A 24,213-nucleotide genomic window follows, 5' to 3' on the forward strand; every position below is an offset into this window, starting at 1 on the left:
GGCTTGCAGCAGACATGGTCATAAATCATGGGACGGGAAAACAGCTTATTTGTTCAAATGTTACTATTTTTTAAATAACCTACTTCTCCCAAGGTAACTCAGTTGGCTTTCTTCATGGAAGACTTCTTGGAGTAAGCAGGGTGCCAGATGTGGTTTGAGCAATCTTCCTGCCATGGGAGATTCAGAAACATAGCCTTGCTTTTGATAGGGAAACAGCAATACCTTAAAAGTTAAGCTGAGATTCTAAGATTTCAAGTCCACCAGCAGAGACACCTTTGCTAATGACAAAAGAAAATTCACGGTGTTGAAGGGCCAGTGCTTGCAGCGGAGGACAGCTCCATGTAGTCTAAAACCTGCCCAAACTATTTTTCAAAGCAATACAAAATATATTGTATTAGACTCTAGGGACATATCAAAACAAAACCCAGTGTAGCCCACATTCTTTTTCCCTCTTTTTTCTGGAGTTAGGTCAACATCTTGCTTATTCTGGACTTCTTTCAGAAGCCATTCGACAGCAGCTGGTTCCCCAAACAGTATGGTTTGTCTGCATAATGCATACAAGTTGGGCTTGGAAGGGTACGAATGATAACTTCAGCATGTATGCTGTGAATATAACTTACAGTAGAAGTTTACATGGTGTCAGAATGTCAACTTCAGCTAGAATAAATTAGCAACTCCATAAAGGGGTTTCTTTTACCATGGTGTTGAAAAATATATATTTTAATGCCTGTTAATTTAATATTCAATGTGGCTAATAATTCATCTTCTGAAAAATACATCAGTGAGGGGGAAACACACACTCATAATTAAACTTATGATTGGTATGAGGCCATATTCTTAAATTAAGTAAAGAAATTTAAGCAATTTAGAAGCAGGGCAGCCACTGGGAGTCAAAGCCAATCCTTGTTTCTAAATATATGACAGGTACTATTTTGTTTAATCCTCCCAACATCACCCCTGGAAAATGGAAATTTTCATTACTCTTGTTTTACAACTTGGCAGCTGAGGGCAAGAAAAATTTACTTGTGCAATATATTCTGGAATCCAGAGACATAGTTGTATCTCTCAGTATCACTTATTTGTGTTTGGTCAAGACACCACCTCTAGATTCCTCACCTATAAAATAGGCACACTAGTAATCTCTCCACTAACATTTTTGAGTGCAAGTACAATCATCCCTACAGAGTCCTCAGTTTAGGGGCTGCTGTAAAACAGAAAGCACTTGATACATGTAAGGTATCGAGTTTGTTAGGAGTAGAACCATCAATATACAGAGTCCAGCAGAGGCGGCCAACTCGACTACTCACAGAAAGACAGAAAGCTACACAATCCTGTGGGATGGATGACCGATCACTTCTGATACCTCAGATGTTGGCTCCTGACCGGGATGAATGTGAATGTCAATGGACAGGCTAGAAAAACCAGATGGGCCGAAGGAGAGGTGGGCAAAGCTTATCGGGAGTTAAACTTGAGAACACTGGAAGCCTCTGACTTTGAGCGGGGCAATTCCTTCTCCAAATACCACTCCTACTCATTCAATAAATGTACACTGTGCAGTGACTCTTTTCCTTCCCTGCTCTTTTTTTCCATTCCCAGTAAAGTCTGGCAGTAGCAAGGATGAGGAAAAAACAGCAAGAGTGCTTTTCAGATCTAGTTCTCCCCGCAAGAACAGGTTCCATAATCCTTCATAAAAAAACAGATACGAGACAGCTGAGATGAAGCTTACAGGTATAGCATGAGAAATGCAAGTAAAAAATGGTTTGGGCACCTATAATACACTTGCTCCATTAAGCCACACAGTGAATGGATGAAGAAATCATGGTCCTTCACTCCTATTCTCAACATGACAGGTAGAAACAGTGGTGAAATCCTCAGCTACCTCAATGAGAGAAGTCTTCACGATTTTTCTCTCATAGAGGAACTTTAGATAAAATCAGTGCAAATAATATTCGAGCTCCCTGAAAGTGATTTCCAGAGATTTGCAGAATTGATATGTCATACAACCTCAAATGCCCATCAGAGGAATGGATAAAAAAAATACGGTATTTTTACACAGTGGAATATTATTTAGCTATAAAAAAGATAAATTTGAGGCTTTTGCAAATAAATACATGTGACTAGAGACTGTATTGGGAAGTGAAATAAATCAGGCCCACCTATGCAAACACCATACTATCTCACTAATGTGAGAGACTGAAAGTAATAAAAATCCAAAAGGTACAACAGATACAGTGAAAAGGAAAAAATTTGTTCAATGGGAAGGGGATGAGGAAAAGGACAAAACAAAAAAGGGGTAAAGATATATTTATGTATAAATGCAGGACAGTTTGTATAATTATACTGCTGATTTCTGCTGGTCTTTTGAAAGGAGCAATTAATGCTTAAAATTTTTTCCTTTTCTTATTTTTTTTCTTTTGAATTTCTTACAATTTTTTGTTATTGTTTTTTCTTTAAACCAATTTTACACATTTATATCTGATAACCTAAACAACTAATTTGAAAATAGTATCACTGCAATACAATGACCATTGTTGAATTCCTATTACTTTGTTTAGTGAAATTTTGTATCGTTTCTAATGGTGTTTTTTTCTATCATTTTTTGCATTCTTTAAAACATAAACAAATTTGCATGTCATGAAAGGAAATAGAAATGATATTACAGAAAAAAAAGAATTGGTAGGTTATAAAGGATGGGTAATTATACACTCACATTTCTTAATAGAACACAGACTCAGTGCAACTGGAACTGCTGTAGTACATTTTGAAAGGCTAGGAGTTAGGAGTTACAGATAGGTCACTGTACAAAATCCAGTTCTTATAGCTCATAGTTTAGATATTTACAGTTTTAATAAAGAAATTTTGAACAAATTGTTTTAAAACACACTGAAATATATAAAAGAAATGAAGAAAAAAGTTCTGGCTATTGGTTATCAAGTTGATAGGGTTTCTGAGAAGTTCATGAGATATTTCCTAGGCACTGTGGTGGAGTTCAGGAAAAAGTGTAACACACTCACCCAGCTGGTGAAATTCCTGCCTTTGTAGCCACTTAAGGAAATGTATCAAGAGGATAATCAGAACTCCTAATAAAGTGGTTCAAAGTAGTATCATTAAAAAAATACAAATTATCTAAATGATCTATTGATTACAAATATGTACCAGGTTTTGATAAACTTTGGATGATTTTTAATGACACTTATTCATGAAATTCTTATTTTGTAAATAAAAAAATATAGAAGCACTCTACCTCAGAAACTTGACACAAAATTTTATGAGTGGTGGGTAAGTGGGTGAGCACAGCCAGCTTCTTGTTAGGGCAACAACCAGCGGGGGCACCGCTTTTACGGGGAAAGCAGGTGGGGGTTAGAGGCGGCAGACAAACCTGTCAGGTCCTCCTGCGGTCTTCAGAGCAAGACGCCCATTCTGTTTGCATCTTTTTTTCTTTTTGAGACAGGGTAGTTCAAGCTGACCTTGAGCTCACTTTGGAGCCTGGCTTGGTCTCAAATGTCCAAGACTCAGCCTCTCAAGTGCTGGGGTTACAGACATGCACAACCATGCCTGTCTGGCGTTATGCATTTAATTAAAGGTTAAAAAAATGCTGTGGAGCCTTATATTTGTGAAAGGCAAAATCATATTCAAATTCAAAAAGAGAAAATTAGAAATCACAATGGCATTTCTGAGTGATGACCTACTTTATGAGACATAAACTTCCACTAGCAGGATCGCTAGCAGAAAGAACATACTACGTGAAGCTTTAAGAAGCTCAAATATGGGGGGTGGGGGGCTGCCCATTAGCTCAGTTGTTTAAGTGTCTGTTAACCAAAGCACTCAGGCTCAGGATACTGTGGCTTGCTCCCCAGATCCTCATGGCTTACCATAACTGCCCTTAGGGCATGGTGAGCCAGCAAAAACCAAAACCAAAACCAAAACCAAACAAAAGAACCCTGGGCCAGGGAGATAGCTCAGTGGAATAAGTGCTTCCCTGGCAAGCGCAAGGGCCTGAGTTCAATCCCTGGTTCTGGAAAAAAAAAAAAAAATCAAAAGAAACTCAAATATGATACTTTATACTTTAAATCCAGTGTAAGAAACAGAGATACCGCTTTCCAATTTTAATAGTTTTATGGATAAAGTTTTGGTAGAAAATGTGAGCATTTCATAGCAATAGGTATCACTTACATAAAAAGAACCACACTTATAACTTGTTACCTTGGGGAAAAAATGAAGAGAAATTTAGTTTCATAACAAAAATGATCATTATGTAAAATAAGAGTATTTTTTTGACAAAATTTTGTAACTTCTTGCTTTAACATGCACCACGGCCTGGGCTAACCATGTCAATCCTACACCAAAGAAAACTTCTTTATAAATAGGAACACTCTGACTCAGGGAAACTAATTTTAATTTTGTAAGGTCCCACAGTTAGGAAGGACAGAGCTGTGCTCCCACCCACTATGCTGTCTCAGAGAATAACTGGGGTACATCCATTAAAGTTGCCACTTGACAAAATATACACTCACAATTTATTTCCTAAAACAACATATTCCTAAATTTATTACTTCTTAATTGTGCTTTGTGCTTGTGGAGTCATAATCCTGTATCTTCTTATTATCTATCAGTACAATTTGAAGGCAGACAGGAGGCTTTTCTTCACAAGGGCAATGAAAAACAAATAATAATTTAGCTACAGGCATTCTAGTACTTCTTGTGATTTGCTGGAAATCACAGCCTCGGCTTTTACGACACAGATCAGAAGGCGCTTTGTAAAGCGATGTTTCCTTTCCTGCTGAGAAACAAATGAGCACGCGTTGGTGGGCCTGACCCCAAGCAGTCAGATCAGTAAAGTCGCCACTTAACTCCCTGGGAGAAAAACCTGCCCCAGACAGCAGCGCAACAGTGCTCAGCAGGCACGAGTTGGACCCATTTGTGTTAATCTCTTCAGCTAGTGTCTGTCTTCAAACTGTCATTTGACTGGATAAGGAGATGGTTAAAAAAAAAAAATACCACATAGGATGAATGGCTACCGAACTTAAAACTGATAGATAGCTTTGTTTAAAAAAGTAATTTTTTTTTAAAATTTAAAACTAAGTAAAGCTTGTTTCTCAAATATTTGTAGTGTACTTCTCACGCACCAGGTAATTTTCTGGGCACTTAGAATAAACCAGATAAGCAGACATAGTCGCTGTTTTCACTGAAATCATACACTCACTGGATACTTCTAAGTTCGTACCAGAAGAAATAGCACAACTTCTAGGTGTTTATTAATTTTGAGTTATCGCATTAGAAGTTTAAGAAAGAAAAACCCCACCGTGGATGTGTACACTGAATGCTTTTGGTATTTCATTTTCCCCCTGACGTTACTATTTCATGTGCTTGATAATTAAACATTTAAAGAGCATGTTTATCCAAAAATTGAAAAAAAATGATGGAACAGAATAAAATAAAATAAAAGCAGTTCTGCCACACTCTACAAAAGGTGGAAAGTCTAAATCCAAACACCGAGTACTCCGTGTCCAATCGGGCAGGGCCTGTCCTGCTTTGGCTTCAAGATGACAGGTTCTAGTCACTGAGCTTTTCTTTTTTTGAGTGTAAGAAAAAGCCACACATCACAGGTGACCCATGTTATTGACAGAGCACAAGAGAGATGGGAACATTTTCACTGCAGTTTTGGCAATGCCGGGTCCCAGTTCTAGGACCTGTGATGGCTCTTTCCTCAGGGGTGAGGTGGGAAGAGTCTCTGAATTTCTCTCACACCGTATCACTGGCGTTGGTATCCTCCCTCCCTCTTACCTGACTCTTTCCTGCTTCCTTGCCTGTAATCCATACCTCCCCTCCCTCCCAGGTTTGCTTCAGTATAGCTGCCCCAACACACCACACCCCTTATGCACAAAGCTGAGGCATAAACTCTCTTCCTACGCTGGCAAGTCTTTTAACCTGGCCCACCACACCTGGCCTGAGATCACCCTCCCAGCTCTAATGCTGGCATTTCTTAATAGGTACCTTACAAATGCCATGCTACTGTTAAAAAGCAATCACCTAGCTTCATCTTACTATTATAGACCATTTTCTAAGACATAGTAAGCGAGAAAGCAGAATTCAAGCAGTGTGCATAATGTGCTATTTAATAGCAAAGGGTGTGCACTAGGCATACATGCCTTAGATATGTGGGACGGCTCTGGACAAGCACATGCAGTTATGGAACCAGTGGCCGCCACTGGGGAGGGACCCTGGGCAGCTCAGACACAAGGGTGGAAGTTCCACTTCTACCAACTGTATGTTTTCCTTCTTGTAAGTTCAATTTTCATTAGGTGCTTACATTTATTTAAATAAAAATATTAAAAAATTATAACCTTATGTTCAAGTTCAATGTTCCTCTTTCCAAGCCCCAAATATGCCTCGATCCTACTTACAAGAACTAACTTCCTGTTGCAAGTAAGCCCCCTCACTCAGTTATTTATCTCCACGTAACCGGATGCCATCTTCTTATAACTATTTCTCTAAATTTCACCATATTTGCATAGCAAACTGTCTGATTCACCTGTTCTGTATTGATGTTCATATACATGTTACTTTAATGTAAACTTTCAGAGAGGGCAAGGCTGTCTTAGTCATAATTTCTCAAAAGTTACAAAGTCGGATACGCTAACTCAAATGTTAAAAGAGGGCATGGAGCCCATCTGTTTAGTGGTATGCTCTCAGTGTGTGCTAAATGAATGAAAAAGACTTCCACCCATTGACTGGGTTGTTCTGATTTGTGTTTTTAGGATTAAAGCTTAGTTCACCAAAAGTACTTATTCGATAATTTAAGGCTTAAACAACTTAGACAGTTGCAAATCACTTACTGTTCTTGAAGTTAACTAGCTCCTCAAAGTGTCTCAAGATAAGGAAGGAAATCAGAGGATTGTTTTGAGGATGAGTAATCAAGAGACAGACGATCATGGCAATTTAGCATCTGAAGTCAGATATCTCTTACCCATAATTCGTTGCACGGCTGGTTTCTAAGTGCTGCCCCCACCACTCACCTCCTCTCCACCCCTCCCGGCAGTTGGCACAGCAGCGTCCCCACCGGTCCTATTACCAGGTTTGTTCCACTCTGCTCTGGCTTCACAAAAACTATTTCAAGCACTGTATCATTCTCACCTCTCCTGCTCTGTCTTCCACCTTAAATTACAAATAGTCACCCTAACTTCAAAGTACTTACAGGTCATTTGACCTGGATTTATTTTGTTAACTCTATTTTATATTGTATTCCTATTAAATCTTTATTCTTTACCAAATATGACATTAATTGATCATGGCCATGAAAAAGACATCTGAGGAATTCATATTTTTATCCCAGAAGTATGGATATTAAAAAGCAAAACATAACACAACTATATGCCTTTGCTATGCAGAGAGTTTTTTTGTGTATGTGTTGTTTAATAGCTTTCGCAGTATTTAATCTATATTAATGCTGGAGGCTTTTGCTGACATAAAATGCTTAATATATAAGACATAAGACTCAGATCTGAGCAAGCAGCAGCCTACCAGTGCCCTCCTGACAGAATGTTTTGTAGGCAAGCCCTTCACTCTCTCAATATTACGTAATCATTTGGTGACTTCTTTTAGCTAACACAAGTACAAAGCTTGAATCAGTTTTGTCAATGCTGTTCAAAGGCTGGTAGGATAGCTCTGTAGACTAAGTCCTGCTTAGGCAAGCACAGGGACTGGGGTTCCATCCCTGGCACCACATGATGTGCCGGCCCCGAACCCAGGCGCACTGAATCCAGGCATGGTGGCATGCGCCTGTCATCCCAGTGCTGTGAAGGCTGAAAACAGGAGTCTGAACTGCATAATGAGACTGTTCACCAAATACATAAAATAAAATAAGTACAATAAGATAAAATGCTGTTCAAAGTGGTAGATTGTGATGAAGAAGAAAAATCGTGACTTGATGAAGTATCTTTTCACTTCAGGAAAATATGTCCACAGCTATCTGAATATAAAATAAAATATTACAGGGTGGTTATGTTCAAACAGGAGGTTCTCAAAAACAGTTCTACTTACATCAAGAGAGCCTTCATTTATAACTATCATTCCCATGTTCTTCTTCAAAAGTTTGCAGGAGTGTCCTGTGTACAAACATAGAGGAAATGGATATAATTTCTCCAGAAAGCAACAACGATGTTAAAGCAATAATACTATCCGAATATATAGGGGGGATTTTACTAGGAGGGGTAGTGATCACTTGTTCTCCAGGCCTTAAGGAAGTTAACAATGGGCTAATCTTTTGCTGATGGAAAAGCAACCAAGGGACAGAGGGAGGGGAAGGGAAGGGGATGCACAAAGAATGAAGATGTGGTGCGTTGATGCGCTGGCTCCCGAGGTGAGCAGGATCATTACGTACTGCAAAGGTATAGTAATGAGAAAGTAAAAATTAAAAAAGTGGAGTGAGTGAAATAATGGTGTAAGAACATGTTGTGGTTATAAAAAATGGAAAGGTTCTTAGTTGCCTGAGGAACGATATGATACAAGCACACTCTTGATGCTGTCTTGAAAAATAACAAGAAAGACATTAGGAATCCTCACTGGCCTGAAAGCTGAGTGACATGCAGAATACCCTTCCTGCTGACCAATATGAAGAGCAAAGCCGCGCCAGCATTAGTAGAGATGTGTGCAGCGGGGAGGACGCTACTGCTTGGGTCCTGCCAGCCTCCACCATCCGTGCCCTGGAAGGTAACAATGGCCTCTCCTTGTCTGTCGCTTCCCCTCCTGCTTTGTGCATTCACTGTGTGGCAAAAGTCTCTCCTTTGTTAAACAAAACTCTGGTTTTTCTCCACCAGCTTGCTACAGCTGAATGTGGCTGGGTAAAAATGGGTAAGCCCGTCAATGGAACTAAAGAACATAAGCATCTCTCTTCCCGCCCTCTGTGATCCCATTCTACCTCACAGTTCTGTCATCTAAGTGACTGCCATTTGGGGTCTCCACCTCCTTTTCCCTCTGCTAGATTTAGCCCAGGGCCTCACACTTAATAACCCAATGCTGGTCACTGAATTATGTCCCTAGCCCTAAGTGTTTCCCACTCTGAGACTCACTGCCTGCTCAGGCCTTTCCTCTAAACTCTAGACTTTCATAAGCAACTACTTATCTAACAGCTGATCCCTGTGCAGGAAGCAGGCATCTCATTCTCAGTACATCCCAATACTAGGCTGCTGCGCACCCTCCCAGAAAACTCAACAGAATTCAGCCTTCCTCATTTTGCTTAACAGCAACTCAGTCCTGTTGTAAAGGCCAAAAGCCTTGGAATTACCCATGATTCCTTTTGCCCTCTTATATCCTACATTAACTCCATCAGTCAGTCCTTTGACTCTATCTTTAAAGCATGTTGAATCACCCTGTTAGGAGCCCCTCTCCTCTTTCAGGGCACCCCTCAAATGTCACTTTATCCATGAGTGCTTCTTGACAGTCTTGCTTAAAGCAGAATCCCTCTGTAGTGTTTGATCACCTCGTATTATATGTTTTTATTTTAAACAGCAATCACTGAATTGAATATATGCCCCACTTTTCTAATTTACTTTATTGTGTACTCATCACACAGGGCAGGGACTTCTGTTTCTTTTTTTTCCTTTTTTTTTTTTGAATTTTAGGACAGGGTCTACAAGGTGTTCAGGGTCTCACTACTACATCAGACTCATAATGATCTGCCTGTTTGCAGCCTCCCAAGAGCTGAGATTATAGGCATGTGCCGCCACGCCCAGTCTCAATTGCCTCTCAGAGTGCCCCGGGGGGTGGGGCCCGCACAGCAGGCCTGGGATGGAATCCCCAGGCTCTTTTTCTTTCTGATGTGTTCTTGGCACTTACCTGGAGCCTACTTTGTAGACCCCACAGCCATATACTGAAAGGGAGAATCTTTCCTACCTTTTTCTGGAAACAAGCGTGGCCTAAGATTACACGTCCTACACCATGTGCACCTCTGACGCCTGGCTTCCTAATATGTCACTGCTTCTAGCCATATGTTCTCTATGTCTGGTCTTATTAATTATTCGTGTTTTCAGGTCTTCTAATCCTAATGTTCTGCATTTCACCATAATTCCCCTCTCATACATCTCTGTTCCATTTTGACACAGCACTACTGATAATTTTTATGATAAAAATAAATTGAGTGGCTTATAAATTTAATGTTCTACAGTTTGTTCTAAAATCAAATGAATTTTTAGGTTAGTCACAATCCCATGATTTTACAATGTATATTAATAAATATCATTTTTCCTAAAATAAATTAACTTTCTATTAACATCAATTTACTATATATTTGTAGTTTTGCATTTACTTGTATTCATATGTCCTGTAAATATTCGCTGGATACATCAGGCTGATTGCTAACACTTTTTTAAAGGAATATTAGCTGAATTTGTTCTGGAGAATATTTTAAAAATGACTTTCCAAAAAATGTGGTTTTGTGTTACAAACACTTCTAAAATGTTTTCCTCAATTTTTTTTTTTTTGGGGGGGTTTATACATAATATACAGGCTCAAAATCAAGCAGTTAAAGCTGTGCTCACACGACCTATTATTATTAAATTTAGAAAAACAGATTTGGCCCTTGATCTGTACTACAGGCTTACAGTGTCAATTGTTAGCTTTGTTTTCAGTACGATTTTTGTTACGGACTGAACTGTGCCTTCCCCCAGTCCCCGAAATCCACATGCTGAAGCCTTCACTGGCACTGTGACACAGGCCTTGAAGAAGGCATGGAAGGCCAGACAAGGTCTTAAGAGTGGGCCTGCTATTGTGCATGTTTATGGCTCCCCAAAATTGCATGTTGGGAGCTTAGTACCAGCTTGACACTGTTAGGAAGCAGGGCTCTGGGAGGTGATCAGACGCTGCTATGCTGGGGTTGGTGCCTGTGCAGAAGAGGCCCCAGGCACTGCCTTGTCTTTTCCATCATCGAAGGATGCAAATGAAAATGCCAGCTGTGAACCAAAAAGCAGGCAGATCCTCATCAAACACCAACTTTGCTGGTGCCTTGATGGGACATTTCCCAGCCTCCCACTACCAGCCACCAGGGTTATGTTGTCTTAGTAGCACAGATGGACTAAGGCAATAGGACCAGTACCCTGTGCACGGAGGGAGGGCCACGTGAAGGCCCAGCAAGAGGGCAGCTGTCTAGACACCAGGTCTCACCAGAAACAACTCTTCACTGATCTTGGATTTTCAGTCTCCAGAACTGTGACAAAATACATTCCTGTCGTGTGAGTGACCCAGTCTGTGATATTCTGTGACACAACCTAAATTAATAGAGACTCTTCCTGAAAAGTTGGAAGTGACTCCAATTTTTAGTAGAATGAACCCAAAATGGCAGCCTTCTTCCTTCCTCTGTCAGGGACAACTTTTCATCACATAAATAAAAGTCAATATACATGTGCATCGCAGGCCAGTCTCCACCTTCTTACAGGCACCTATGGAAGTGTTCTACACACACACCATTTCTGGATGGACTGTGTGGAGGCAGGGACATGAGGTGAGAGAGAGCCCATGTGGTCACAGGGGCTACAGCCTGGCTGTGTATAGAACCACTGAAACATTAAGGTGCGCTAAGGCCATTTGTAAATAGACCTATTTGATAATATTACAAATCTAGAATTGTGAAACGCCACACCTTTAAATGCCTCAAGTACATCTATTAAAATATTTCAACCTGTTAAGAAACAAAAAGAGTTAAAACTTGAATTAAGTGAATTACCGATGTTAATGGCAGTTTCTTGTTTGTCTCCTGTCAGGATCCAGATTTTGATGTCTGCTTTCATTAGAGTTTCTATGGTTTCAGGCACTTGATCTTGTAATTTATCCTCAATTGCTGTAGCTCCGAGTAGCTGGAGATTCTGGAGGAAATACACAGTAAGATGTTTAAGAGAAACATTTAGATTTCTTAAGAACAAAAGCGCTGAAGTATGTATTTGTCTTAAAGTCAAAGGCTTAATGATAATTCACGGATTTTGGTATAAAAATTCCTACTGTCTCACAGAAGTTTTTTCACTTAAGAATCCCTTACTTTCATCTCGTATTTTTTTGGCCAAGACTAAAGCTCTTTGAAACTTTCTTACTTTATGATCCCTAAGGTAAGGAACTGATTTTAAAAAGAGCTCATATATAAAAGGGAAAAATTTTCACAGTGCAGAAACAATCTTGTAACTTGTTTAAAAAACAGTAAAGACATATGCTGATACTATTAAGTTATACTTTAATGCTGTGTCAGAGCATGTATAGACATGATGCAATCAGAAACAACGAGGTAGAGAGCTGTAAACGAAGTGACAGCATTATTCTTTGTGGAAAAGAACATATTGAGTCTTTTGCACACTGCTCTACATTTGCACAGTGAAAGGTCAGATTATCACGGATCTCTTGCTCTTTAGATGCTATCTTTCACATAAGACTGAATACAATACACTCAATACAGGCATACCTGAGAAATGTTGTAGATTTCAATCTACAATAAAGCAAACGCTGCAGTAAACCAAGGCAAATGTGTGTTTTGGTCTTATAGTGCATATGTTAGGTTTGTACTATATTGTTTTCTACTAAGTGTACAGAAGTATTATGTCTAAGAAATGATGTAAATAATTTAGGGCTAAAAATGCTCATGGTCCTTTAAGACTTCAGAAAATTACACTTTTGCTGGTGGGGCCTCTTGCTTTGAGGTTGACGACTGCTGACTAAGGGTTACAGAGGCTGAAGGCCAAAGTAGCTGTGTCAGTTCCTTCAAATGAGACAGTGATATATACTACATAGATTGATTTTCCTTTCCATAGAGTGTCATACTATTGTACAGTACTTCATACATAGCAGAACCTTCTTCAAAATTGGAGCTGCTATCTCAAACCCTGCTGGTGTTTGTCCGCTAGCTTATGTAATAGTCGATACGTTCTATATTGTCATTTCAGCCATCTTCAGGGCATCTTCATCATGCGTAGATTCTACGCCAAGAGACTATTTTCTTGCTTGTCCATAAGAAGCAACTCCTTATCCATTAAAGTTTTAACCCAAGATCACAACAATTTAGTCCCATCTTCAGGCTCCACCTCCAGTTCTCTTGCTGTCTCCAGTACCTCTGCAGTTACTTCCTCCACTGGGTCTTGAATCCCTCAAAGCTGTCCAAGAGAGCTGGAATCTGCTTCTTCCAAATGCCTGAGGATGTTGGCACTCTAGTCTCTGCCTAGATGGCACAAGCTTAGCTAGGCCTCCTGGGTAACTTGTCGCGACTTCTCCATCAACATTTACAGCTTCCCCTTGCACTTTTTTATGGTGATGGTTTCATTCCTTAATCCTCATGAAGCAACCTTTCCCAGCTTCAAACTTTCCTTCTGCAGCTTCCTCATCTCTCTTAGTCTCCACAGAACTGGAGAGAGTGGGGCCTTGTACTGGATTAGGATTTGATTCAAGGGCCCATTATAGCTGGTTTGATCTTGTATCTAGACCACTAAAACATTGCCCATGTTAGCAGTAAGATGGTCTCATGCTATCATTTGTGTCTACTGGAGAAGCTCTCTTAACTTCCTTCAAGAACTCTTCTTGTGCAATCACAACTTGGCTAACCAGTGCAAAGACCTCGCTTTTTTGCCCAGCTTATTTTTAGATATGGCTTCTCACTAGGACTAATCCTGTCTAGCTTTTGACTTCCAGTGAGAGACATACAACCTATCTTTCACTTAAAACACTTAGAATTTGTGGGGTTACTAATACTGTTGGATCTCAGTGAAGAGAGGAGGGTTGTGGAGGGGGAATGAGATGGGAAAATGGCTGAGGGGTGCAGTCAGAACACATCCACATTTCTTGATCGTCTCATATGGGCATGGGTCTTGGAGCTCTAACACAATAACGATACTCAAGATTGCTGATTACAGATTGTCCTAACAAATACGAAATGAAATACCTTGAACTAGCATAGGAACCACCAAAATGTTGCACACAGACATGAAATGAAAACATGAGAACGTGGAGGTAAAATGGCGCCAAAGAACTTGCTCTCCACACGCCATCTTGGTTCTGCAGTTGTGTGTGTAGTTTACATCTGTATGTTAGTAGCAGAAAAATCTGTATGTAATTAATAGAAAAATTGACTAATGGCTTAGGTAAAGTTTTAGTTTTCCTGACTAAGCTGAACTGAAGTAGGAAGTTATGACTATCAGATTTATGGCTCAATGATGTCTTCACTCCCCCAGTGTCTCAGAATGGCTGTCATTGGTATAATTACCAATGATGAAAATAAGAATAAGGAGGCAATACCAACTGTATCTGTCTCTTATTTAGAAAAGTGTTTCTAGAAGTCCTCAGCATATTTTCAAGCATGGCTAGCTGGCCAGACTGTGTCACATGGCCACCCCTTAACTATGAGCATTTAGCTTTTCCAGCCTCCACAGTGGAGCTGTCAGGACAGAAGGAGAATGGGAATGAGTGCTAAATTAGACTGGTAGTCTCTGCCACAGTGGACACACAGACAGGCGTGCACATGCAAGGCGTATGCGTGGCTGTTTGCACACATTTATGTGTTCTGATTTCCTCATGCACCGCTCATTGTCCTGCCTAGTAAAAGCTGACTCATCCTGCAAAGCCCAACTCAAAGTTATTGCTTCTTTTTCTCTCTTTCTTCATTTTGCTTTCTGTGCTGAGGATGGAATCCAGGGCCTTGTGCATGTTAGGCAAGTGTCCCACCACTCTGTACGCACCTGCTTCTCTTTTACTTCTTTAAACACATTTTGCCCTTCTATTGAGCTCAGAAAAAACTCGGCTGATCTTTGCACATCTTAACTTATAACACAAGTCTGAATAGAAAAGTGTTTCAAAATCTAAAACTTCTGAGCACTGACATGCTGCCATAGTGGAAATTCCACATCTAACCTCCACATGGCAGGTGGCAGTCAAAACATAGGTGCAACAAAATCAGGAGTATTTATTATGTAAAATTACCTACAGGCTGTAGGAACAAGGTGTATATGAAAAACATGAACTGTGTGTTTAGATTTGGGTTCTATTCCCAAGATAGCTCATTTTGTGCATAAAATATGCCAAAATCTAAAAAGAATCCAACATCTGAAACACTTCTTGTCTCAAGCATTTCAGAGAAGGACTCTTCAACCTGACTCAAGATGAACTGTTTCCAATATGTGACTCAAGTAGGCTTGCTCAAAAATAGGGGCAAAGCTTCTTCATTATCTCCACAGCACTGAGAGTCAGTGTGCAGCTATACTGACTGAGCGAGCTAGTGACAACTGACCAAAACCAAACTCTAAGAGTGACAAAATGGTGCTGCAATCTAGGCCATTTTCTTTCAGTACAATTCAAATAATATGGACAGCTATTAGATACGCTTGATGTATGACTTCTTGTTATATAATATATAAAACTGCAAGGTGTATTTCCTCCTTCAAGAAGACACTGTTATTTTATTACATTCAATGGGAAACATTTGAAATCTATCATAATCTGATGAATAATTACCATCAAGCATCTCAAGGAAAGAGAAAAAGGAAAACCAGCCCGTGTCAGCTCTCCCAGCATCACAACCACTGTATTTCAACATTTGGACAATGATCCTTGAAGTTCTTGCAGCTAGCTACTTTTAGGAATTTGCAGTTGCATCATCCTGGCCCACATCCCAGAGAAGATCAGGATGCGGCTGGGTTCACATTTTAAGTTCTTTATGGAAGGCATGATAAGGTTTCATAATGATCGTGGGGCTACTTCAGACACCAAAGCCTACGCGGGGCCTTAAAAGAAGAATGTTTTCTTGTATATTCCACAAAGTGACGGGGTAACCAAATTCTAGGAAAGGCAAGAAATATTTAGAAATACATAAACACACGTATCTGTATATTTTCTTTTCTTCTTGTTTATGTATTTGACATAGGGTCTCACTACGCAGCTAGGACTTGTCGTGATCCTCCTGTTCTCAGCCTCCCCAGTGCTGGGATTACAGGCGTGCGCCACCACACCTGGTTTCAGTGGGGCCGGCTCAGTGCACCCAGGAGTGGGGCCAGTGTGGCATGTGAATATCTGTATATTTTCTAGTTGTATTCTAAGGGAGAAATGAACTCAAATAGTATATAGACGTACTTTATCAAACACAAACCTATAAAAATAAAATGACTTCACTAGAGAGAGCATGTTGAAATTATAGTTTAAAGAAGGAAAGCACCTGGTTTTGCACAGGTAAAACCAAGAAAAATATAAATATAAAGGACCAAAGACATAGGTACAGGGAAAAGTAATGGGCAGGTTAACACAGGATGTGTTGGAGCTACGATGCAGGAATTTCTAAAAGGTTCTGAATATTCAGCACAGGCGCAATGAGCCTCCTTAGGGCACCGAAACGAAGTGCCGCCCTTCAGCCTTCTGCTCACCTTCCCTTTACCCTAAGCGCTGTGCGAGAGCAGCACTGGCTTAGGGGAAGGTTCTGCAGGCTCCTTCCCTTTTGCCCTGGTGTCGTTATTGTGAGATTAGGATCTTGAGTGATACGGTGCTCTGCCTTTGGAAATTAATATCTTCGGTTGCACAGAGATCATTAGAAAAAAAGATGTGAACCCTGCGTGCTTCTCCTGATCAGAACATCCAGAGTGCCTGGGATATAATCAATCTCATCCAAATATGTATTACCTTACACAAATGGCCACTAATAGGCACTGTGGGAGTCACAGGCTTAGAAAGTGCTGAAACGTGATAAAATTCCCATGGCACTTATGGAAATAAAAGAGAAAACCCTCAAAACACTAATTTTACTTTCAAAATGTCACTAAGCCAAAAGTTACAAAGGTTTCAGGTTAATGACTCTGACATAAGACAGATTTTTTTTTATCACTGAAAAATCATGAAATAATATTTATTCATCTGGTAAAGCCTCTGATAATCTTATTTTCTCTTTCAGAGGTTTCCAACATATGCAAATCTTCAAAATAGTATATAAATGTAAAATTTCTACCTTAGTGAAGATAAAAAGTTTCATATAGAGTATCTAAAACATCATGTACAGTCTGTATTATGACTTTTAGAACTTGTGTTTTCTCCCCCAAGAGAGTACCAGATTTCAAAATGACCTCTATGTCTATATTAGCAAATATTTTGTGAGTGCTCAAATGGTATCATATTTTTTTAAAGTTTTTGTTATGTTTCTAAATGATAAAAGTACAAGGAAGTCATTAATTTAAGCTTCAGACTATAGCATGGACTATTAAGCAGAAGTTGCTTTAATGATGAAGATACAGTAATGGTATCAGACTTTTTACTACTGGAGTAAAACACGGATAAATACTAGTACTATAGGCTAACCTTTATTTGTATGTGAAATAAAATTATGAAGGAAACTGAAGAAGTAACTAACATTTCCTGAGCAGAGAAAATGTACCAGACACTATTAAATAAGCATTTTCCATTTTTTAACATTAGATAAATTATCTGAGGAGGAACAGATTTAAGTTTTGATGTACGAACAGCACACTGGAATCAGTACATACCCAAAGGAAGCAAATGGGAAGTAGAAAAGATGAAATAGAAGTGAGAATTTTGTACAGTGACTAAGATGAATTATACATATGTACTGATTCCCCAGGATGAATGTCATTAGGTATCAAAACATAAAACAGGGCTGGCCAAATAGCTCAGTGGATTAAAGTGCCTGCAAGCAGGCACAGGGGCCAGGGTTTCGATTCCTGTGCCAGCCCGCCCCTAGGGTGCACGGAGATGGCAACTGAGACGGGGCGTGGTGGCACGTGCCTTTAACCCCAGCTCTTGGGACGCTGGAAACAAGTGGATCACTATGAGTCCAATCTAGTAGTGAGACCCTCAACACCCTGTAGACCCTTTCAAAAAAAAAAAAAAACCCAACAAACATACACCAACTAAAAAAGTGAACTTTTCACTAAAAACATCAGGTTCTTAAATACTTGTTTCTATTGTTCAGTCTATAACGATACTTTGTTTCTACAAAGTATTCCTGGGTTTCAGCCTCAGTTCTCAGTCATTCCTGCTAGGGGTACCTGTTGCCACCCATTCACAGGTAGGCCCCAGTTTCTCATTCTTGGATTAACACCTTTAGAAATACACACAACTGTTTATGTGTGCATGTACCCACGCGCGTGCGCGCACATACCCATACACTCACACTCCTCAAGAGGTAGTTCTGGGCAAGATTCTGGGTATACAATACTGAGTTCCTTGTTAAAGAATTTGCATTTCAGGTAGCATCATTATATTCTTTTTGGATTCCTCTTTGCCTTCTGCTAGAGTTTGTATTTCAGCTCTGCCAGCCTGGCTCTTATCGAGCCCTGTGTAATTAGTCGCAGGGTCAGGAATCCAGAGTGGTGCTTTGCACAGGTTAGCAGATACTGTAATCACTACAGGGGCTCAGGAACACACTGCCTAGCCCCAAACCAGAATTTCTACTGACAAGATTTCAGGTGGGCCTTGGGATGTACAGTGTAGTACTACTGGTTTGAGGACCCACGTACCAGAACTGCGCATCTAGCGAGCACTGGCAAGCTTTTCCCCCTGTGTAAAAGGACAAGTGGTAAATACTTTAGGATTTTGGATCACACATTCTCCGTTGCAACCGTTTCATTCTGTCACTGCAGCATTAAAACAGTCAAGGATAGTCTGTAAGCAAATAGAGGTAGCTGTGTTCCAATAAAACTTTATTTACAGAAATAGGCAGTGGGTGGATTTGGCCACTGGGTTGAAGTATGCAGACTGTGATGCAGAAGACGCATGAGAGTCCTATCAGTGCCTTGCCTTGCTCCTGACTGGCCTGGATCCGTTCTGGGTCGAACGCTACTCTTGCCCCTTACCTGGCCTTCAATACTCTGGTCCCAGTTGTCTTTTTGCTCCCTGCAACCCCAAACTTCAGATAGATTATCAGAGAGAAAGGATTGTCCTTCAAATGAACCACATTATTGTGTGTTATATTCTATCCTGGAAATGATACACTAGATATTTTATGCATATATTTTTATGTGCACCCAAGTAACAAAGCTAAGAAACTTAGGAGCTTTGTCAGTATAGCTAAAAACAAACCCTACCTGCTGTGGGTTACATTTGACTTTGGGCCCTAAACAATGAATAATGATTTAGCTGCACACTTGAGAAGTGACCATTCAGTCCCTACCAGGACAACGGAGGCAGCAGTGTGACGAGGAGGCAGGTGAGGCTGGAGTAGAAACTGGGGGTCTGTGCATTACAGGAGGGACCCACCAGGCGAAGGGTATGTGCTGGAGAACTTCAAGGGGAGAAGACAGGGAATTAGATTTCTGTTGCTAGTGGCCAACCTGGATGGCCTGGGAAGAATGATGGCTGCAGAATGAGTTAAGAGGCCACACAGTCATCGTGTTAAAAGGCGGCGGTGCTGGGATCTGCGCGTGCCGTGACTTCCTAGAGCCATCCTCCGACACGGAAGGCTGCGAGGCTCCTTGGTGTTCTGCAATCCACTGAGCAGCACTTGCTGTTTGTGACTTCTGATGGCTTTGGAAATTGCCAGGGCCTTCACACTGAGCTGCAACTCAGCTCTTTCATTTTGCATTTAGAGGTGGGGGGGTCTCAGTAATTTGCCAGGTTACTTGGATTGGGCTTGAACTCGCAAATCACCAGTCTCAGTCTCCCAGAGTGCTCAGGTTGCAGGTATGGGACAACATCCCTGACCACTATTTACTATTGCTTTTTCCTTCTGAGCATCTTTTAATATACGATGATGTAGTTTTTTAGTTTAAAAAACAACTTTCTACTATCTGTCATTTTAAACTGGACTACTGTACAAAGACAAAGATCATTCTATTGGAAAGGCCTGCTTGCTTGTTCCTGAAGATATCACGCAATGGGCTAAGCTTTCTGTGTCTAGGAAAAAGGATTTAACTTGCTGTTTTTCAAATCACAGAATTCACATTTGAACTCACAAGGTCAAGGGCGTAGCAAATAAGGCCAGGCCAGAATTCACACAAGCAGCTGAGAGGAATTAGGATTTCAGAAGTAACTGGGTGTAGCTTTCAAAAACAACACATTCATCCTATCTAAGTCAGAAGACCGCGATACCCTGTGGAAAGTCTACCACGACGCTGTCAGAAGTCATCTGTCATGCTTGGAAGGAGGTGCAAGATACTAGAGATAGATGAGGAAATCGTACTGATTTTACGGATTCTAAAGTCAAGTTGAGAGAAAATTGTGAAAAACATGATTTGTCTTAGAGGAAAGTTGAACACACTATATAAAGAGTACAGAGGCTGCTGCCGCTGCCACGTGGTCAAGTCCCTCATGTGCCTCCATCTTCCCCTCCAAGTGCGGATCTAGTGATCAAACCTGGTTATATTCTATTTTTCAAGTCTCTAACAACTTTCATGTATTCTTGCTGTCTTCTAAAACACGCTAACAGCATAACATAGGAGATTAACCCAGAGCTGGTGTTTAAACCTGCGCTTCCCCAGTCATCACAGACACAGGTCCTTTAGCCAACAGCATCTAAGAATCAATTTCCACCACCGAAAGATAAGCGCAGTGATATCTGATTTAATGAGGTTGTTCTGGGGATAAAATTAGATCATTCACCTCCAACTTTTTAAGATTAGTTTATTAGCTAGAATACTGGGCATTTTACCATAGTTATTTTTTATGTAACTATTTTAACGCATTATGTTTATTAAAAAGTGCAAAAGTTCATAGAAGTGGGATGAAACAGACAGAAACTGAAGCTCTAAAACTTTGTTGCTCATCCCGAAAGATCATCTTTATAAAAATATTATTTATTTATTTATTTGGTACAGGGTCTCACTATGCAGCTCAGACTCGTAGTGATCCTTCTGTCTCAGTCTCTCCAGTGCTGAGATTACAGACGTGTGCCACCATACCCTGAATCAGCACTGCCACTGAGTGGCCTGGGTTCCAGGTCAGCATGGCATATGTTACTGGGGATTGAACACGGGTCCTTGTGCTTGCCAGGCAGGCACTTAGACCACATCTCCCAGCTTCCCCCCACCCTGAGGATCATCTTGTGTATCCCTTGGAGGTTCCCAAACCAAATGATCAGGGTAGAGAACTTGGAGATTAATAAATGCTGAAAAGTAGCAGCTGACTACTATTACTAGGTGGTTAGCAGGTGAGCTGACCAACTGCAAATGTTCTTAAGCAAATAGTAAAAAAAGTAACTACTGAAATTTTAAGCCACAAGTCATCAGTACATCATGAAAAGTTTCATTTAGTTTTTTTTTATACAAATGAAAGTGATATTGGTAGCTACTAAGAATAGGCATGTAGTTTTATCTGCAAAAGCACACGTCTGTAATACAGAAGTTACTGTGAACTTGGCAGCTATATATGTTTGCAAAAAGTCCTGTTTTCCATTAAGCTTTATATTTCTCTAGGAATCCTTTAAACTATTTGCTGCCATATGTTGCATATGGCAGCACACTACTGTGTTTTGTCACACTAAGGATCATGGTTGAAGTACATTATGCTGCATCAAGGCAGTCTTAAAACAATTCAGAAACGTCAACCAGATTCGAGGAGGACTGAAGGAAATGTGGGGATCACTGTCTGACTGTCCTCTCAGAATCTTATTTCAGTGCCTACAGAACCAAGCTCTGCCTGGAAATTATAAATATAAACATGCTGGGTGTGTTGACACACACCTATCATCCCAGCACTCAAGGGAATGAGGCAAGGGCCAGGGAGATAGTTCAGTAAAGTAAGCACTTGCCTGGCAAGTGCAAGGATCCCTGGTTCTGGAAAAAAAAAAAAAAAAAAGGAGGATGAGGCAGGAGGATCACTGAGAATTAGAGGTCAGCCTGGACTATAAAGTTAGTTTCAAGTCTGACTGAACTACATAATGAGAGTCTGTCTTGAAAAAAAAAAAAAAAAAAAAGTGTGTGTGTGTCTACTTATCTATCATCTATCAACCTAGAGAACTAGAGTTTTATAAACATTATTGCCTCTTCCTTACCACCAAAGCCACGAAGAGATTTTCTGCCCCTTGTGTGCCGATGCCCCGAGCCCCACAACCTGCTCCTTTCTTGTTGAATCTTTTTATTTTCTCGTATTTACATGAAACTCTGAAGATGTGTTTTTAAAAAGTGAACTTAAACTTCTAAAGAAATCATCTTATAACACTGCCAGCTCTTCTGATACATCCCTAAATTAGTGCTTGGTGGCACCTCATTTGTTATTTTATTTATTTGCAGTACTGAGGATTGAACTCAGGACCCTGTGCTTGCCAAGCAATCACTTATTCTACTGAGCTATCTGCCCAGCTCTGATGGCACCTCACTTGATGTCAAAGCCATCAATGCATGGAAAACATGAGCTTTATCAGTACTAGGCACCACGTTCCTCTTCCTCCTCTTCCTCCTCCTCCTCCTCTTCTTCTTCTTTATTAAGCAAGCACTCACTAAGCTCTAGCTTCTGAATAATTTAATCAAATAATCCATTTAATCATCAACTATTTATTGAATGATTAACAGAGGCCAGGCGGTCAAGCCCTGGAAATATAATGAATATAATAATAATGGTTGCGGCTCTCAGGCAACTTCAGCGGAGGCTACCTGTTAATCATAAATTACACAGTGTGTGTAGAACACAACACTGCAATCTGCATGAAGGAGAGCTAGTTGATGCCAAATTACAGCATTCTGCCTTTATTCTCCAGTTCAGAAATGAGTCTCTGCCCCATAATCTATTCTTTAACAGTTTAGCAGATAAAAGGCACTGGGCAAATTCTCACTTTTAACTAATGTATTTCCCACCCATACATCATAGTAAGAGAAAAAAAAAATTACTTCCATGGAAATACGACTTGAATGTTCAACCTAGACAGGTGTTATATCTCACACCGTTTTCTATAACACTCAAGATAAAGGATCTCTTTTGATAAACACCGAAGCTATTAGTAGGTAATCTATGCAGTGCTAAATATGTAATTGCATTTTTCTATTGGAGCAATAATTTTTTTCAAACTGTATTTGGCATGAAGATACAACCTTCACATCTCAATAGGTTAATTATAAACTAAGAAAATCGGCACAGAGCAGCATTCTGTACAACTAATTTTCAGCCTTTTTTTTTTGTGTGTGTGATATGGGGGATTGAACTCAGGACCTTGAGCTTGCCACACAGATGTTTATGCTGATGAGCTATATCCCCGACCCCATGTACACTTAATTTTTAAGGCAATCCAATATAGTATGAATATGAGACAAAAATAATTTCCATCTTAAACATGTTAAATAAAATGTGAGAAATGGAGAAACCATTGGTAATGGGACATAATTATTCTGTTACTTATAATTCTTCTGGAGTAAATTCAAATGCATGAATTTTAAATCTAAGAGTAGTTTAAAAATCTGATTTTTAAAACTATAGTCTAAGTGGTTTCATAATTTAAAACAATGACTTCAAACATCTTACCTGTCTGTCAAAAGAATGAGGTTAAGGAAGCCAAAAGAGGCCACGCTGACCTTGTCATCTGAAGAATGAGACAACTGCAAACTCTCTCTTGTGGTGAGGAAGAGACGCTGAAGTGTCACTGAACACAGCACCCATGGGAGGCTGCGGTGCTGTCCTAAGTGGGTCAGGACAACAGGGGTGCCTGGGGCGCTTCTCCCCGTCCCTGCACCTGTTAACTCTGCATTCTCATCCTCTATTTTTTTTTTTTTTTTTATTTTACCTTTTTTTTTTTGGGAACCAGGGATTGAACTCGGGCTCTTGCGCTTGCTCATCCTCTAACAAGGTGGGCTTTCCTTGCAGTAAAGGTCCTGGCTTACATTTACAACAGTAAAGGAAGATGCACCTTAGGAATCAGTAACTGATCCTAAACCAAGTCATAGCATTAGAATTACTTTCAAAAAAATATTCCGCAGAGTTTACAGTATGAATGCAAATGTTTGACTCCAAACATTTGTAATTTTGTAAGAGACAAGAAGGTTACTTTTCATAAATCGATGTAAAAGCCTCAGTGCTCTGCCCTCATGATGACAGTCAGTGGGACGGCACGACCCCGAGGACGCCGGCCAGCCTCCCGTGTCCCCTTCCCTGCTGGCGGAGGTGGCATATTCCAGTGCTCAGGTGTGTGGAGTAAGAAAGCAAAAACGACTATATCAAGCACAAATGTCAACATCTCTTTGGGGACATTCCAGGCCTACTTGGACATTTTTCTCAGCTTACAGGAGGAGTTACAATGCTCTAAGTAATAAGGCTTTAAATATATCTTAAAAATGA

The 24,213-nt window shown here is 40.2% G+C and overlaps 1 protein-coding gene across 4 annotated transcripts in view; it reads right to left on the reverse strand.

Annotated features, from left to right (window-relative positions):
- The window catches only part of Atp8a1 (ATPase phospholipid transporting 8A1), a 230,926-nt gene that overhangs the window by 81,048 nt on the left and 125,665 nt on the right, over positions 1-24,213 (reverse strand). For all 4 annotated transcript variants that reach the window (XM_004642662.3, XM_023702739.1, XM_004642660.3 and 1 more), the window contains 2 exons: positions 11,717-11,855; positions 8,041-8,105 (listed from right to left, as the gene is read on the reverse strand). In XM_004642662.3, the coding sequence (XP_004642719.1) occupies positions 8,041-8,105; positions 11,717-11,855 (204 nt within the window). The remainder of the gene's footprint in view (positions 1-8,040; positions 8,106-11,716; positions 11,856-24,213) is intronic.

The sequence above is a fragment of the Octodon degus genome, unplaced genomic scaffold (assembly GCF_000260255.1).
Source record: "Octodon degus isolate 3935 unplaced genomic scaffold, OctDeg1.0 scaffold00158, whole genome shotgun sequence".
Taxonomy (NCBI): domain Eukaryota; kingdom Metazoa; phylum Chordata; class Mammalia; order Rodentia; family Octodontidae; genus Octodon; species Octodon degus.